The following is a 14,765-nucleotide window of genomic DNA, read 5'->3' as shown; positions in this document are numbered from 1 at the left end:
TCCCGTGCGAACGGAAGAAGAGCGAAAACTAAAATCCCGTTTAGAAGTAGAATGGGCAAATTCCGATAGATGTGCAGTTACGCTGCAGTGCTGCACACATGGTTAGCTGACAGAAGCAGACAGCCGCAACATGGCAAACCGCTTAGACAACATCCGCTTCGGGGTTTATTAAAAATCAAAATGCTCAACAGGTAGCACATCAGAAATTAATACAAAACAGGGGTATTAAGTAATCAGCTAGCAGTTTTGTACCGTGTCCTTGTGCAAGACACCCGCACGCCGTGGGGAACAATTTTAACTGGTTTCGTTGGCATCAAGTGCTTTGTAATAAAAAAAAGGCACAGCCGAAAAATCAACGCAAAATAATTCTGCAGTTTAGCAACAAAACAGGAATTAGGTACCTCGGAAATCTTCTAACACGACACTGAATTTTTTCTACATAGCGGCAGACGATGAGCACTTTTCAGATCTGTTTAAATGGCTACGTAATAAATCCCGCTGCCAGATTGAGAAGAAAATGTTGGGCCAGGCGTGACAGTGGCGCTAGTGACAAATGCTTAAGATCTTCCTGACACCATCGTTTCCGGTAATATTGCGAGGCGGGACGCGGATCGGCCGAGTGTACGGCACACAGCACCTGCAAAAAGTTTCCGTGCACGTACACGAATTTTAACAGTATGTACCGGGTCACTTTCGTTAAGATGACGGATCATACAGAGGACTTCAAAAAGGCGTTATACTTATGCAACCAAAACACGCGTGCAACCAAGCACCTTATCTGTACTCAAGCAGCCACTTCCGGTTGGTCATCAGTCTGTTGATATTAACACTTGCACTTTGCAAACTTCCCAATGAAAACCATCAACCCATATCTCAAACGAATGAGAAAAAAAGGTAGGGATTTCAATACCAAACAGGTTGACCTTAATGCGATCTGAGAGAAAATCGAGGCACCCAAATTTCTCGTAGACTCAGCACAGGATCTGAATCCACGGTTTGGTTCCGGCTTTCACGCACATCGCATGCTTTGTCTACGACAGTCAAAAATGACTCGAGTTTCTCTCAGATCTCTTAACGGAAAACCTGTTTGGTGTCGATTTACCCTTTTAGAGATATCGGTTGTTCGTTTCAGTTCCGAAATGTGCACGGCGCAAGTGCTTGAATTCCGCATGAAGCTATGCGCAGTTGCGCGCTTCCTGTTTATTGGTCATTTGATGGCCAGTTTCTACCATACCGAAGCGATAATGAATAGTCATCTCAAAGGGAATGGTTTAAGGAAAATGGCCCGGTACATGGTGTCAAAAACGGAATACATACGCTAAAACTTTCGCTTTCGCGCACTCCGAATCACTTCTTTGCAATACGTTATGTCATTTTTAAAGTTAAATAATTCGTATACATTGCTCTGAAAACCGTTTGCGCGCGCAACATCGGATTGCCGGGATATATCGTATTAAAATGGGTGAAAAGTTTAAATGCATTGTTGTGTACCAAAAGTATGGCTAGTACCCGATCTTCTTGAAACTTTGCTGCGCCCAGGTTAACGGTGAGAGGGAATTTTTCCGATGAACGAGACGTTGGCCTTATTGGCTTTATTACGAGGACCGTACCTTGCAAACGACGCTCTCACACTCGTTTTGGCTCCAGGCGAACCCCGGCAAACAGTGGGCAGCGGCCAGTTTCAACGGAAACGTCTGCAGATCGGCGGGCAGCAATACCGGCAGCGGCGCTTCCACCGCCTGCCACAACGCCGCGCCGAACCCGGCATCCAGCGGCCGGAGCGCCGCATCCATGGTGTAGGCCGGTAAATGCGCCACAAGTGCCATGTCCCGGGTCCGTGGATCGTGCAGGCAGCACCCCAGGCGCACGGTGCAGTGCAGCAGGCGGAGGTCGCCGCACGGCAGGCGGCCGCTGACCTCTACAAAATCCGCCAGACGCACATACTGATCTCCCATGATATCCACGAGCGGCCGCAGTACTGGGGAATTTTCGCTGGGTGCGTCGTCCAACACCAGGCGCAGCTGTACATCGACAATGTGCAGACACTGCAGACGGATACCGGGCTGCTGCTGCGCCTCGTGACTGACCATACCCAGGACGGCTAGAATGTCCTCCATGCTAAACGCTTCCTCCTCGACGATAACGTGACGGGTGTGGCCGCGCAGACAATTATAGATGACCTTTGAAACAGAGACGACGCTTATTTATACAAAGGATGACAGAAATGTATACACTGCGCCAACCAGCGGATCTCTGTTCGATCCGGTATTGATTTCTGCGCAATGATTGTGTGCCCGTCGAGCACGAATGCGCCTTAGAAAAGCCATTTAATCGAATAAAGAACAAACTGGCAAAAAATCAGTTTATGGAATCCAATATTTCGGGTGTTTCACTTGAACGGCTATCGCTCATTCACTTATCCTAGTGTTTCACTTGAACGACGATACGGGTAGTCTGTTTGCAACCTGGAACAGTTTATTGCAATCTCTTCTTATTTTCTAAAGGAATTTCGGACAAAAAAGTTGTGTTTTCTGACGAAAATCAAAAAGGAAAACGGGAAATTTTCTGAAGCTTACAAGTAAACTTTGAGTTACGTTGCCACACCGAGCGGTGGAAAGCGCCGGGGAAGTCAGCAAATTTCCGCCAGGCTCAGCTTCGAGGTTTTGGAGAAACATGAATAGTAATAGACAGTGTAAGAGGACTTAGAGGAGAATCCTCTGTACGCACAGCAGCCGCCCATCCGCCGCCTACCTGGTTGCTCAAGCTCAAATATCTTGATCTTCGCCAACAGCGGCGATGGCACAGTGGCTGTGATACGTGGATCACACTCGGTAGCCAACGGTTCGATTCCGCTCCATCGCCATTTTTCGAAATTTCCTGAATAGACAGGACTTCATCTGACCGCCCTCCCTCGCTGAGATCACCACCGGAATACAGGTTATTCTGAAAGAAATCGCTCGTGTGAGTTAGGAGGGCGCTAATTTATTTATTAGCAAAGTTCTGAATTGTGAACCGACTTGCTAAAGCTGACCTTCTTCGTCCTACGTTTTGGTCTTGAGGCGTGAGCAACGTTTTGCTCGTGAAAACAAACCAAAAAACCGGCAAAAGACAATTCTTGAGCTCATGCACGGCCGCCTATAAAGCGTCTCATTTGCGTATAAACATACAGTAGTTATCATATTATTAAAACGATGCCATTAAAGCTTCTTAGTCGAATTGCTTACTCAGCGCTTCGATGGAGCTTACGACTGTACAGGTTGGAAAAGATGCGAGGTCACGAAGCAGCTATGATTACAATTATCAGAAGCGAGAGAAACACCAGGTTACTGCGCGGCCAGATCGCAGGCTTAATTTAATCGACGTTATTACCTACTGCTTTTCTACAGTGCCATGCATTGTGGAAAAATTTAATAGTAACCGTTAAATAACTTAATAAGAAAATCAAATTGAAATTTTTACTGCATACCGTGTAGTGAAAAATGTAACATTTTTACTGCACAGTATGCATTAATAATTAGGTTTGATTTTCTTATTAAATTCATAATTTAAGGAGTTCATTACAGTTTTTGTTTGGTTTATAATAGGTAGTAATTAAAATAAATTGTATACTGAGATTATAAGCTGTTAGGAATATGTGAAGAAATTATTTCTCAAATTGTTGGCTTGCAGGGAATTGGAATATGCGGGTGGTTAGCTGATTGAAAGCACATATATAACGAATGTGATCGGTTAAGGAACGGAGACAAGTCAATATACCAGAAGCCGGGCGGTGCCGTCGTCTCCGGTCCAGTCTGCGTCGCGCACCACCACGCGGAACCGGCCGTCCCGCAGCTCCCCGACGCACATCCACCGTCGGCCACTGAAATGGTCGTTGGTCATCAGAATTACCACAGCCGCCGCTGCCGGCGACAGTAGGGGCAGCCCCGACTCCAGCGGCAAGCTGCCCGTGGCCAGCACCCCGGGTTCGAGCGGCTCGCAGCGCTCGGTCGGCGCTGCCCTACCCAGACTCTCCAATGGGACGATCTGGGTGTGCACCTCATCCGTGGCGGATGTCCTCCACTGGACTACGGCCGCTGCGTAGTCCGGGTCGCGGCGGCCGCCTAACAAACGGGTCATAGCAGCCGGCAGCCATATCCACGGACCGAAACAGGTTTCCCGCACCCGCACGTACACACGTGTAGCACCGGCGACTAAGGTGGAATCTGCAATTTCAAACGGTTCACATTTCCAGTTTCAAACGAGATCATTTCAAAATCAAACCGGTCTGCGAAAATTTTGAAGCAGTTTACTAATTTTATTTCATTTTACAGAAAATTGTTTTAATTTTTTTAAACAGTTTTATTGAAAAATGTTAGGTGGAGAAACGGGTCAAATTATTGCCGATTTAGCATGAAGCTGGAGCAGAAAAAGAAAAATCCCAGAAACATTTTAGACTTCATATTTTATTTGCCTTGTCACTTGTGTGCTTGTATTAGAAAATACTCAGAAAATCAATTTTAAAAAATCAATAACTTCGGAATCAAGAATAAGAAATGATGTTTGAGTTTTTCAGTCGTATTAGCGACGGCCGACTGTTGCTCCGCCCCCTGATCGACCGGCCGAGGGCGGATGGGCCGGAATACCCGTCCGAATGGGACAAATTCGCGGCGCCGATCGCGGTAATCCAGGCCAACGTTAGTTGTTGTCGTCCAGCCGGCTAGCCAATAGCCGGCTAAGCCGTTGCCATATTTAACTTGACAGACGTTCTTTGTCAGCTCCTGTCAGTGTAACAGCAACCTCTCTGTTGAGTGATGAGGTGCGGACAACGCCTGATTCGATGACCCATTCGGTTGAATTGTGGCTGCAGGTTTTTCACAGCTGGACACCGTGAAGCGGATGGAGCTGCGCACGGTCTGCGCCGCGTGGAGCCGGTGCTTAGCGGCCGCATTACGCTGGGCGCTAAATTCTGCACGGACTCCAAATGGCGATTTCGCCGCTTTCTACTCACGGCAGCGGTCTACAAACGCTTGCAGCTGGGGACGCAGCACGTTATGAAGAGCCCTTTCGGCCATCGACGATTACCTGACACGGTGCGATATAGTGCGCTATATGGCGCAGCAGCGAACCGGCATCCGACTGCGCAGGCTGCATTTTCACCGCATCAACTTTGACGTGTCGCTTGGATGCGCACTGTGGGATGCCATGAACGCAGCGCTGCCGGTACTAAATGCACAGAAGCTGCACGAACTCTGGGACCGGGTGAAGGGCTGCAGACTGTGCGATACGGGTGCAGAGCTAGAACAGGAAAAATTCGTCTGTAAGGTATAATTGATTATTACAGATTTCTTAGGTTTCTGAGATTTCTTAGGTTTCTTAGGTTTCTAAGGTTTTTTAGGTTTCCTGACTTCCACAAGTACTGCGTTATGACTGTTGTTGCAGAAGTTGTGTGCGATGCAATCGGCCGATCCGACCGTCTTTGTATTACTCCGGGAAGCAGTGGTGCGTTGACGGCCTGGGAGATGTGGAACTGGAAAAGCTGTCGCGTATTGCCCGCCACTCCATCCTTCAACTTCACAGAGTGACTTCCAAGCCGTCCGGCTGGGGAGCCGTGCATCCCTGACCAATTAATTTTCAAGTTTTCTAGCTGTCGCTTGCACAGTGTGCATGTTTTCGGGGATACGCCCATTATAATGGCTATCACTCTGATTTTATTGATTTCCTATTGGACAGTGTAATACAAGGATATCAGTTAACAAAAATCATAACATCATTTCCGTTCCGCTGAATGAAAGGCAAAGTACACATCTTCCTTCTCTACCTTTGTGGCAGCTGATCTTGAACGTTTGTCTGCAACCTCGTGCAGGCGTTTACCTGATTGTTGTAGACGTTAAGCTGATTAAACAAACAAACAAAACCGTGTCGCTGAATGTACCGAGAACAGACACTGCATTTCCTCTCTGAATCTCAATACGAATTCTTATTTATTCTTTGGCGTAAAAACTCTCCTGATCGGGGGTTGCATGTACTGTCGATAATCTTTCTCGACAGCTCTCTGAAGAATTTCTTCGTCAGTGGTCCGAACGTGCTTGTAGTTTCGATCGCCAGTGAACGATATAACGGTCTGCCAGCCCGCTGTACTTTCCTCACTTCCGGTTTTCACGTATTTCCGCTGCACTTCCCGGCACCCTGGACGTCTGGGCGATGTACTTTATAATGGCTTGTACTGTAATAACTGTATATAGAAATCTAATTAATTCGTTGCATCTCCGTTACTAGCTTAGTGTAAATTAACCTGATATTGAACTTGTGCATTGTCCTTTGCTACGAAGCGTCGCCCATTCTGAACTAAGACAGGACACATGTAAAAGAACAAGGGTGCGGCCACGACAGTTATCTTAATGATGAGGTTGCTAGTTGCAACGTCAACCATTTTTCTGTGGTCAACTGCGAGGCTCGCAAAGAGTAGTGATTACAGGGGATTTTGTTCGTTCACGAAAACCAGTGAGATCCAACTTTTTCCAGTTGCAGCAGATGGACTTCATACAGGTGTTACAGCCACATCCGCTAATGCCATGATACGGGATGGGTATGTAGCAACACCATTGGAACTCCAGTGTACCTGTCTTGTTTGCATACAGCAGACTGAACCGCTACGCACGTACAGCAGCCAACCACTGTATCTATTAAATAATTTTCTACAAAATGCTGCACGAGCGGCCGACCGCACTATGCCATAGCAAATTTCGGCGGGTATCTGTGTGTTCTAATTTACTGGTTTGATGCGGTTAATTTCACACACACCGCACAGGCTTTTAATGGTCCCACAAATCAGTTCCCGGGGTTCCGGTTCTGCTAAACCGAGCAAGCATTTACGGACCGCGCTGAAAACTGATTTCGGATTTGGATTATTCAAACTTTGATGTGGATCCCAGAGACTTGAATTACTGTACTTACCTTGGAAAACATACCTTGGAAGTTCGGAAGTTAAGTAATCCAAGTTTGAGTGATCCACATACAGATTTGAGTAATCCAAATCTGAATCCAATTTTCAGCGTGGGCCATCGGCCGGCGGTTAGCGTTGATAGTGTGGCTGCATTCAGTCGCATCCAAAGATTTGTTGTCTGGGATGTGATCATTATTTACCTGTAACTACAAGGATAAGTTGGACACAAAGTTTCCGCTGACGACGGTTCCGGTAGAAGTTATGTAGAATGAAGCACGCAAGTTGAAAACGACTAGATAGTTTATTAATTTATGCCTCTAGATTACGTATTTGTTACAAATAGATACCCACCTTTTTCGAAATTACATTGTATAGACAATATAAGTCACTATAGTTGTTTGTTAGTTGGGGTCCGTCGACCAGAAGATTCTGTCAAAGAAACTGGTATTGGATTTCGCTACTAACCGGCGCGATCCGTCGTCTTGAATTCTAGAAATTTAAATAAAGTACACTCACTGAACCTTACCATCTGATAAACAAGGGTATTGGGGGCCTGGAGAATCCCGTTATCCGAGAAAACGGGGAAATGATAAAAACTTTTAACAGCGATCCAAGGCGAAAACTCTACGAGACCATCAGACGACGAGCGTTGTTAATCACTCTGGATACGATGTCTGGTTCGTCATCCGAATCTGGACGGATGAGCAACACCCGTGTTCAAAAAACCATGCGCAAAAGAGATTAATATAATCGTTGGTCGGGAAGTTCTTCAAGGGAGCGCGTAACAATCGGACATTTGCGAGCCAAATACATCAGTGTAGGAAATTCTCCAGTATTATAGACCTGCAAACCGATTGCCCGGGTCCCCGGAAAAATCTCTCAGCTCCCATTAGAAAATGTTATTTAACACCCGCAAAAATCTGAGATTCTCATTTCAACATCCGTCGTGAACATGCTAGGATCTACTTATAAATTTATAATAACTTCATCGACGGCACATTTTTGTCCGTCGCCTCGAAAACTAACGGAGCCGAAAAGATGTTTCCAGCAGCATAAGTTCCAGCGCAGAATCTGGTTTGCAGCAAAAGCCATGTTTGCTGAATAGTGAGTGAATACACACTGCCCGCTGATCGATGCATGCATCTGCGATGCCCGGCCGGGCAAAGATAACGTCAGGTCAGAGCCTGCCAGACTGCCACTTGCTGTCAGTTGTGCTCTGCATTTGCCTGTATGACAAAGTCTCAGCGTTGCGCATCCGTGCATTTTACGAACTCACTCGAAATCTGGAATCCATGTGACGAAATCAACTTTGAGATTGAGTTTAAACGTTCTCTGAATTTATCGAAGAATAATTTTTCGGATTTGAAGTACGCCTACAAGGTTACACAAGGGTCTTTCAACGTGTACTGCAACCTCACCGTTAGTTTCGCGTGCTATGGTCTTCCGCACTGGAGTCCGTAGTATCGACGAAATGCCCGTGTTGGAACGGCAATATGCGAGTCGTCAGCAGCATTCATGAGATTACGTGCTTCCTTCGCTTACCACAGTGATTTTGCTTGATTAAGTCGCGCCTCTTCATACCTGTGTGAGTTGCTTCTATGGACTTGGCTCTCATCGAATTCTCGGTACCAATGCGCTGAGATCGATGTAATTCGAAAATTTCGTGATAAGGAACAGCGCATTAAAATAGCGTTTTGAGGTTTGTGCTTTCATATTGCAACGTTTGTGAAGTACATTTCGTCGCTTCCGCTTGGTGCTAGTCTTTCTTAATAAGTCTAAAGCGCGGTTCAAAGAGAAAGAGGTAAGTATCTGTATAAAGATCACAGGCTTTTCGGTCATAAATGAAAAAACATCCTTGACTGCAACTTTAATTATTCAATGGTATTGCAGGTCTTCAACGACTACGACTCGTATTCGAGTTCACTCCTTGGTCTGTTCGGGAAGGTATACCGGAGTGCACTAACAGAATGCTGCTTCGGTAGAAGAGTGATAGAAGCACTGCCTCGGTGCCCCAAAGATAGCGTACATGCTGCGGTGCTGCAACGCGTGGAAGCAGCCACAACAACTTTACCAGCTGGACGAAGCGACGCGGGAGTGGTTCCAGACACTATGCAATGTCCGAACAAACCAAAACGACTACCCGCGCGTGTTGGCGGCAAGCGACACTACCAGTGAGCAGAGGCGGTATTGGCATTCGCCGGGCGGAAGAATTCGCCCTCCCAACCTATTTGGCTTCGATTTATTCCGTATCCGGACTATTGCCACTTCTGCTTCCTATCACTCGGTGGTGGATGCCGAAAGCGCACAGGAGCTGTGGAAAGCTAAATCTCAGCAGACGGAACTCTAGAGCCAGGTTTCAGGAAGTCACAGCGAACGTGGGACTTACCGCTATGATACGCTTCGCTGTTAGCATTGCTTGAAAACTTCCGCTGCCATGAAATTAACAGGGCCCGACTTCTCGCACAATCAAAACCAGAAGCCAGCATCTGGTTAAATGCGTTGCCTTGAGCTCACATTGCAACCTCCTGGACGAAGCGATCCAGAACATCCTTTGATGTATGAAGGAGCCTCCTTCGCGACGTTCATATTTTCCATGAGGCGTTCACGCGTTATCAAAAAGAAACCTTTACGGTGCTCAACAGGTATATTTGTCAACGAACAACAAACGCTATCCCCTGTGTCCTACGAGTACAAGCTCCCAATGATTCTGGTCTAAGAAAAACAGTGAAAAGTTACCACCGTCAGATCGATATGCCACAACACTCGAATGGAAATTTGTGAATTGTGTTAAGTACTAAATAAATGGTGGTATGCGGAGTCAAAAGTGGTGTGCAAAAGGTGGTACTAGGAGTAGGAGCCAAATGTGGTATATGGTATTAGGAGTATTAGGAGCCAAAGGTGGTAAAAGGTGGCATGAGGAGCCTAGTCTTTTTTTCAATATAGGATTAAACAGGATTTACCCTTTACAAAGTACTTACAATTTTTTAAAAAAAGGTTGAGCCGTTTTCTTGCAGTTGCGCCGTAAAGAAATCAGTAACGACAGTGCTTTCGCCACGCCACGTGAGCCACTATAGTGCCGTGGCTGCACTGTTTCCAGAGAAATGCAGTCACGACTCACCGCCACACACTGCGCCTGCGCTTTACAATTTAGGTACACTTAGGTTTAGAGTACTTTAAATTTTTCCTTCGTTTCTTCAAAGCTAATGGCGCAGCCGCGGTGTATCTGTACTGATCGTTAAACTGGGATATGAAGGGCACCAGTGGTGTTAGTGGCCAAATTGGTAATCTAAAAACAGTAGATAAACTGTTATGGGATAGTTTACCTTGAAAAAGCGCAGAATGACAAAAAGGCAGGAGCGGAGAACAACTGATACATTACAGAGTCCCTATACAATAGCTGCACGAAATTTAGATAAATGATTGGTTACTGATCAGGATATAAAGAAATAGATGGCTACGTCGTAAGATGCGCGTAGGTAGTGCCACTGCACCACGGCGCAAAGTGCTGGAAATCCTTGAAAGACTTTTGTCGCTGTGCGTGAGCCGCTTCTATCCTTACAGTGCCTTAATATAATCTAGAGGCATAATTAAACTATCAGCTACTCGTTGTCAACATGTTCCTTGTACTTGCAGGTACATACCTAAGCAAAGATCACACCCTAGACAGCAAGTTTTTGCGTGGCGACAGCGGCTTCGGGTTCCTGATTCCTTCTAAACCTCGTCGAAAGGCAAACGATAATTTTCAGATGCGAATGATTGTAGGCTTGTAGCCACACTCTTCACGAAAATGCCGGCCGGTGGCTGCTTTGCGTGCGTCTAGTTGACTTCCGCTTCCACTGCCGGGCAAAACTTCGTAATCGGCATGATGGATCTCGTAGTCGCTCGTTTCCTGAAAGCAGATTATTTTCGCAGCAGTTTGTGCTTTGTAGCCATTTGCCAGAGCAGGAATGCTTTTGGAGACGAATGTCTGTGGTTGTCTCTTCTTACAGTCTTTAAACAAACACCAGGTGAGTGAGTGTTCCGGCTAAAATGATTGTCCGTGTTCATGCAGACGCAGATACAGTACGTATGAGTATAAATATAAACGATAATGATGACTACGCTGCGTTTGCTTGTACCGACTTAATGGTACCTACAGTATATAAAGATTTCGTTAGTATTACTGAATTTCCCGTACCGAGTTTGAAGACTAAAATCTTCAAAAACTGCAGTGACAGCGGTTCGCACAACATTTATAAACCGGAAAGAAAGCATGACCATTAGGCAGCCGGTGCTGCCTGCAATCTTCTACTAACGCTGTCAAGCGTCAAGCCGAGAGAACCCCCGTCGTTCGCTGGATAATCGCTGAGGAACGGCGGGAACCTGCAAGAGCAGTCAGGTTAATCCGAAACGCACAGAAAGAAAAATGTTGATACAATATCTTTTTAGAAATTCGGGTATAGTTTCTACGTGAGCCTCATTGTCCTTTCCAACAATGTTCCCGATGGACGCCAAGTTGCCGAACGCGCAGGCCTCCGTGGTGCCGCCACACGTCAGGAACTGATCGGTAAAGCATACTGAGCGGGGCTGCAAAATGTCAAACTATGAGTCAACTGTAAACGTATCTTGGGAAAATCGCGCCTGACAACTCGCTTGCGTTGGGATTCTTTTGCAGCAGCTGTCCCAGCATCTGCTTCAAGTCTTTGTCGAAAAGCGCGCGGAAATCGGATTCGAAAATGCTGGTGCTCAGCTGAAAGGGTGGCATCCTCGCGATTGACGATCGGTGCGGATGCAAACAAGATAATACCGCAATCCGTAGTGAATTCGTATATACAATAATGCAGAGTAAACAGGCTCGTTCGTGTGGCCGATTATGCGGCCGCTGAGGCAACATGCACAAGTATATATAGAGACATAAAATATACAATTGTAAATATAGAGACTATCCCTTTTTTTCGTTTGTGAGAGTACTTAACATTAACACTTAAATGGCAGTACTCGTAAAAAACGTACATTATGTACTGCTATCGTAATCCTTTTTATCATTTTCCTTACCACTAAAAGGGGCGAAAGATCAGATTTGTTTTTCCAGATGTGTACGTGGGTAATCCGGGAACGTTAAGGGATCAGAATCGTAACGTTCCCTAATTATCCACGCACTAATTAGTCTTGCAAAATACGATTATGATTTCCGTAACGTTGACCATCTTATTGTTTAGCGCCACAACGCCACCGCTAGAGCCCCAGCAACGGCTGTCACACCGGACGCTGAAGTATCCATTCCACAAAAGATGTGCCCCAAGTTCCAACTGTACCTTTGGGAGGCAGCAGGAGTTACAACAAGTTGGAAAACCACGTAGGAATCAACGTGCAGGAATTAGCCGGGGACGACAGCGAAGACCGTAGAAGAAAAGCCAAAGTGCGGCCGGACGTAATATTAGCCCATTATTCCTGGAACGAAAATAGTACAGTATTGAAATACCTTGAATTTTCTTGGACTATCTTCAAAGAGTTTATACAAGTACAGCACAAACTTGTTTCCTTCTATTATGTTTTCTTATATTTTCTTTTGTCTCTTATGTTTTCGTGTGCTTCAGATGTTTCTCGTGTGTTTTCTTATGTTTTCTTATGATATTTTCTTTTATAAAAAAATTTATTTTATAGAAAAATTGATTTGAAACTTACGCGGTTTTCGTGTGGCCTTTATCATGAAATGAGTATGGGATTTTATGTTGAGGTGTTTAGTAAATTTAAACGAGCGCTTACAATGTTGAAAACCCAAGTATTACCGATTGTTCAGTTCTTAGTTTTTTCGTAAACCTAGAATTCTTGGAAAGCGTGGTTTGCACTTTTTGTAATAAATCGCACTTGTTGCTATGCTGGTAATGTTAACAGTACTTTCACAAAGTGATAGTATTAAGTTCTGTATTAACAACGTAAACGGTTTTTGAGTAATTAATCTAATTTTTATTTTTTGATTGATTGATTTAATTTTTAATTTGGGCGGCGAATTTCCGGGCGCATAGCAAAACGACTATGCGCCAGGAATTTTCCTGGCGCACAGAAGTGACCAAATATTAATTACAATTAATTAGCTTATTGTCCTTTACTACGAGGTAACTTTAGCCGTTTGCCCATGTAATATGTTGACGCTTTACATACAGTTACACAGTACATGTAGGATATGTACCTGTTATAGTTTGAACAGTACAATATCTAATTCGAATGAAAATGTGAGAACATTTATCCTGAGAATGACATAAATATGTATATTCCAGAATTCGTACGACCTACCGAGTAGTCACCTAGAATTTCAGACCGTTTTGGAATCTAACAGTTATAACTTACAGTTGCAGTATTTAATTTATTTGTAGTGCAGTTTTTTTCCCGCGCAGTTTGTGCGGGGTTTACTAGTTTACTAGTTTAAATAAATCATATCAAGCGTCACCGATAAACGATAACAGTATGTATGTCAGTAACATTCCCATGGAACTTACCGGAAACTTCGGATCGAAACTTCAGCTTCTCCTTTTGATCTCTCTGCGTTACAAGTAAACAATGCCAAGGAGAAGAAGTAATCCCGTTGACCGTAATCTTAAGGATGTTCCTCCAGTGGGCATTTCGTCGATCATGTGCGGACTCGGATTCTGCAGAGTATAACTATCAAACCACCATCGACCTCGCAAGACAAAAAACTAGACTGTCGTGACCTCGTGGATGTACGCCAAATTTGCAAGAATAATTTCTCGACAAATGCAAACAGTATATATGGAAGGTTGATTTTCTTATGAAGGTTCCAGATTTAGAAGCGAGTTCTTACTTAGCAATGATGAGGACAGGATGCAACAAGTGGCAGTCTGGCAGGCCCGACTGCTGTCTTATCCCGGCCCATCGCACATGTCTGCAACTGTCTCCACGCAGTGTGCGTACATTCAGCATGAATTTTTCTGTATACAGACTCTGCCGTGCAGCTTGTGGCGCCGGATATCGTATTGCGTTCTTCAGCTGCATTCAAGGCGAAATTTGTGCCATAAAACAAATGTTTTTAATTTTAAGTTTAATACCAAAACATTGATTTCGGCTGTGACATACCCGCTCTTTAAACAAATGCATATAAAATCGCATTCAGTCACATCTGAAGATTTGCTGTCTGGGATACGATCATTATTTACCTGTAATTACAAGGATAAGTAGGACACAAAGTTTCCGCTTACGACTGTTTCGGTAGAAGTTATGTAGCGACGAGCGTTGTTAATCTCTCCAAACACGATGTCTCGTTCGGCATCCGGGTTTGGACGGATGAGCAACACTCGTGCTCAAAAGGAGAAACCATGGGCCAAAGAAATGAATATAATCGCTGGTCGGGAAGTTCTTCCAGGGAGCGTGTAACAAACGGACATCAGCGAGCCAAATACGTCAGTGTAGGAATTCTCCAGTATTATAGACAGCGGCAAACCGATTGCCGGGGTCCCCAGAAACATCTCTCAGCTGCCACTAGAAAATGTTAGGTAACACCTGCAAAAATCTGAATTTCTCTTTTCAACATCCGACGTAAACATGTTGTATTAAGGATTTACGTATAACAACAAGGAGCATTTTTATGCGTCACCTTAAACACTAACGGATACGTGAAGTTGTTTCGGGCAGCATAACGTCAGAATATGGTTTACAGCAGAAGCCATAATTTGATGAACACACAGAATGCATGCATGTGCGATGCCCGGCCGGGCAAAGATAACGGTCGGGCCTGCCAAACTGCCACTTGTTGTCAGTTGTGCTCAGCATTTTGCTTGTATGACACAGTTTCATCGTGGCTCAGCAGAGCATTTTAGGAACGCATTCAAAATCTGGAATCTGTATAACG

General features: G+C 45.0%; 1 protein-coding gene and 3 long non-coding RNA genes across 9 annotated transcripts; 1 reads left to right on the top strand and 3 right to left on the bottom strand.

The window, feature by feature from the left end:
- Positions 1–147: 147 nt before the first annotated feature.
- LOC129598635 (uncharacterized) lies at positions 148–7,013 on the bottom strand. The gene is made up of 5 exons (XM_055496614.1): positions 6,781–7,013; positions 3,757–4,202; positions 2,752–2,943; positions 1,611–2,180; positions 148–637 (listed from the first exon to the last, which is right to left on the bottom strand). The coding sequence occupies exons 2-5, from the start codon at positions 4,114–4,116 to the stop codon at positions 482–484; spliced, it is 1,278 nt and encodes a 425-aa protein (XP_055352589.1). The 5' UTR covers positions 4,117–4,202; positions 6,781–7,013; the 3' UTR covers positions 148–481.
- Positions 7,014–7,271: 258 nt separating this feature from the next.
- LOC129598637 (uncharacterized) lies at positions 7,272–8,273 on the bottom strand. The gene is made up of 2 exons (XR_008691769.1): positions 7,449–8,273; positions 7,272–7,351 (listed from the first exon to the last, which is right to left on the bottom strand). It is a non-coding gene; the product is annotated as an uncharacterized LOC129598637 (long non-coding RNA).
- LOC129598636 (uncharacterized) lies at positions 8,154–12,780 on the top strand. 6 transcript variants are annotated; one of them, XR_008691766.1, is made up of 6 exons: positions 8,154–8,621; positions 8,813–9,564; positions 10,556–10,929; positions 11,134–11,300; positions 11,365–11,684; positions 12,121–12,780. It is a non-coding gene; the product is annotated as an uncharacterized LOC129598636 (long non-coding RNA). The 6 variants fall into 6 exon arrangements; XR_008691767.1 differs by having other exon boundaries at positions 11,351–11,684; XR_008691764.1 differs by having other exon boundaries at positions 11,134–11,468; positions 11,577–11,684.
- LOC129598638 (uncharacterized) lies at positions 10,201–14,485 on the bottom strand. The gene is made up of 4 exons (XR_008691770.1): positions 14,116–14,485; positions 13,722–13,906; positions 13,399–13,548; positions 10,201–12,352 (listed from the first exon to the last, which is right to left on the bottom strand). It is a non-coding gene; the product is annotated as an uncharacterized LOC129598638 (long non-coding RNA).
- Between the last annotated feature and the right edge of the window lie 280 nt (positions 14,486–14,765).

The sequence above is a fragment of the Paramacrobiotus metropolitanus genome, unplaced genomic scaffold, assembly GCF_019649055.1.
Source record: "Paramacrobiotus metropolitanus isolate TYO unplaced genomic scaffold, Prichtersi_v1.0 Parri_scaffold0000126, whole genome shotgun sequence".
Classification (NCBI taxonomy): Eukaryota; Metazoa; Tardigrada; class Eutardigrada; order Parachela; family Macrobiotidae; genus Paramacrobiotus; species Paramacrobiotus metropolitanus.
Note: the sequence above shows the minus strand (reverse complement) of the source record. Positions and strands in the feature narration are given on the sequence as shown.

Bases quoted from the DNA above. Each gene is read 5' to 3' on its own strand.
- LOC129598635 (XM_055496614.1), bottom strand. From the start codon at position 4,116: ATGACCCGTTTGTTAGGCGGCCGCCGCGACCCGGACTACGCAGCGGCC. The intron at 2,944-3,756 runs GTATATTGACTT...GATTTCTTTCAG, and splicing joins ACGGCACCGCCCGGCTTCTG to AATAACCTGTATTCCGGTGG. The intron at 2,181-2,751 runs GTAGGCGGCGGA...TCTGTTTCAAAG, and splicing joins ATTTGAGCTTGAGCAACCAG to GTCATCTATAATTGTCTGCG.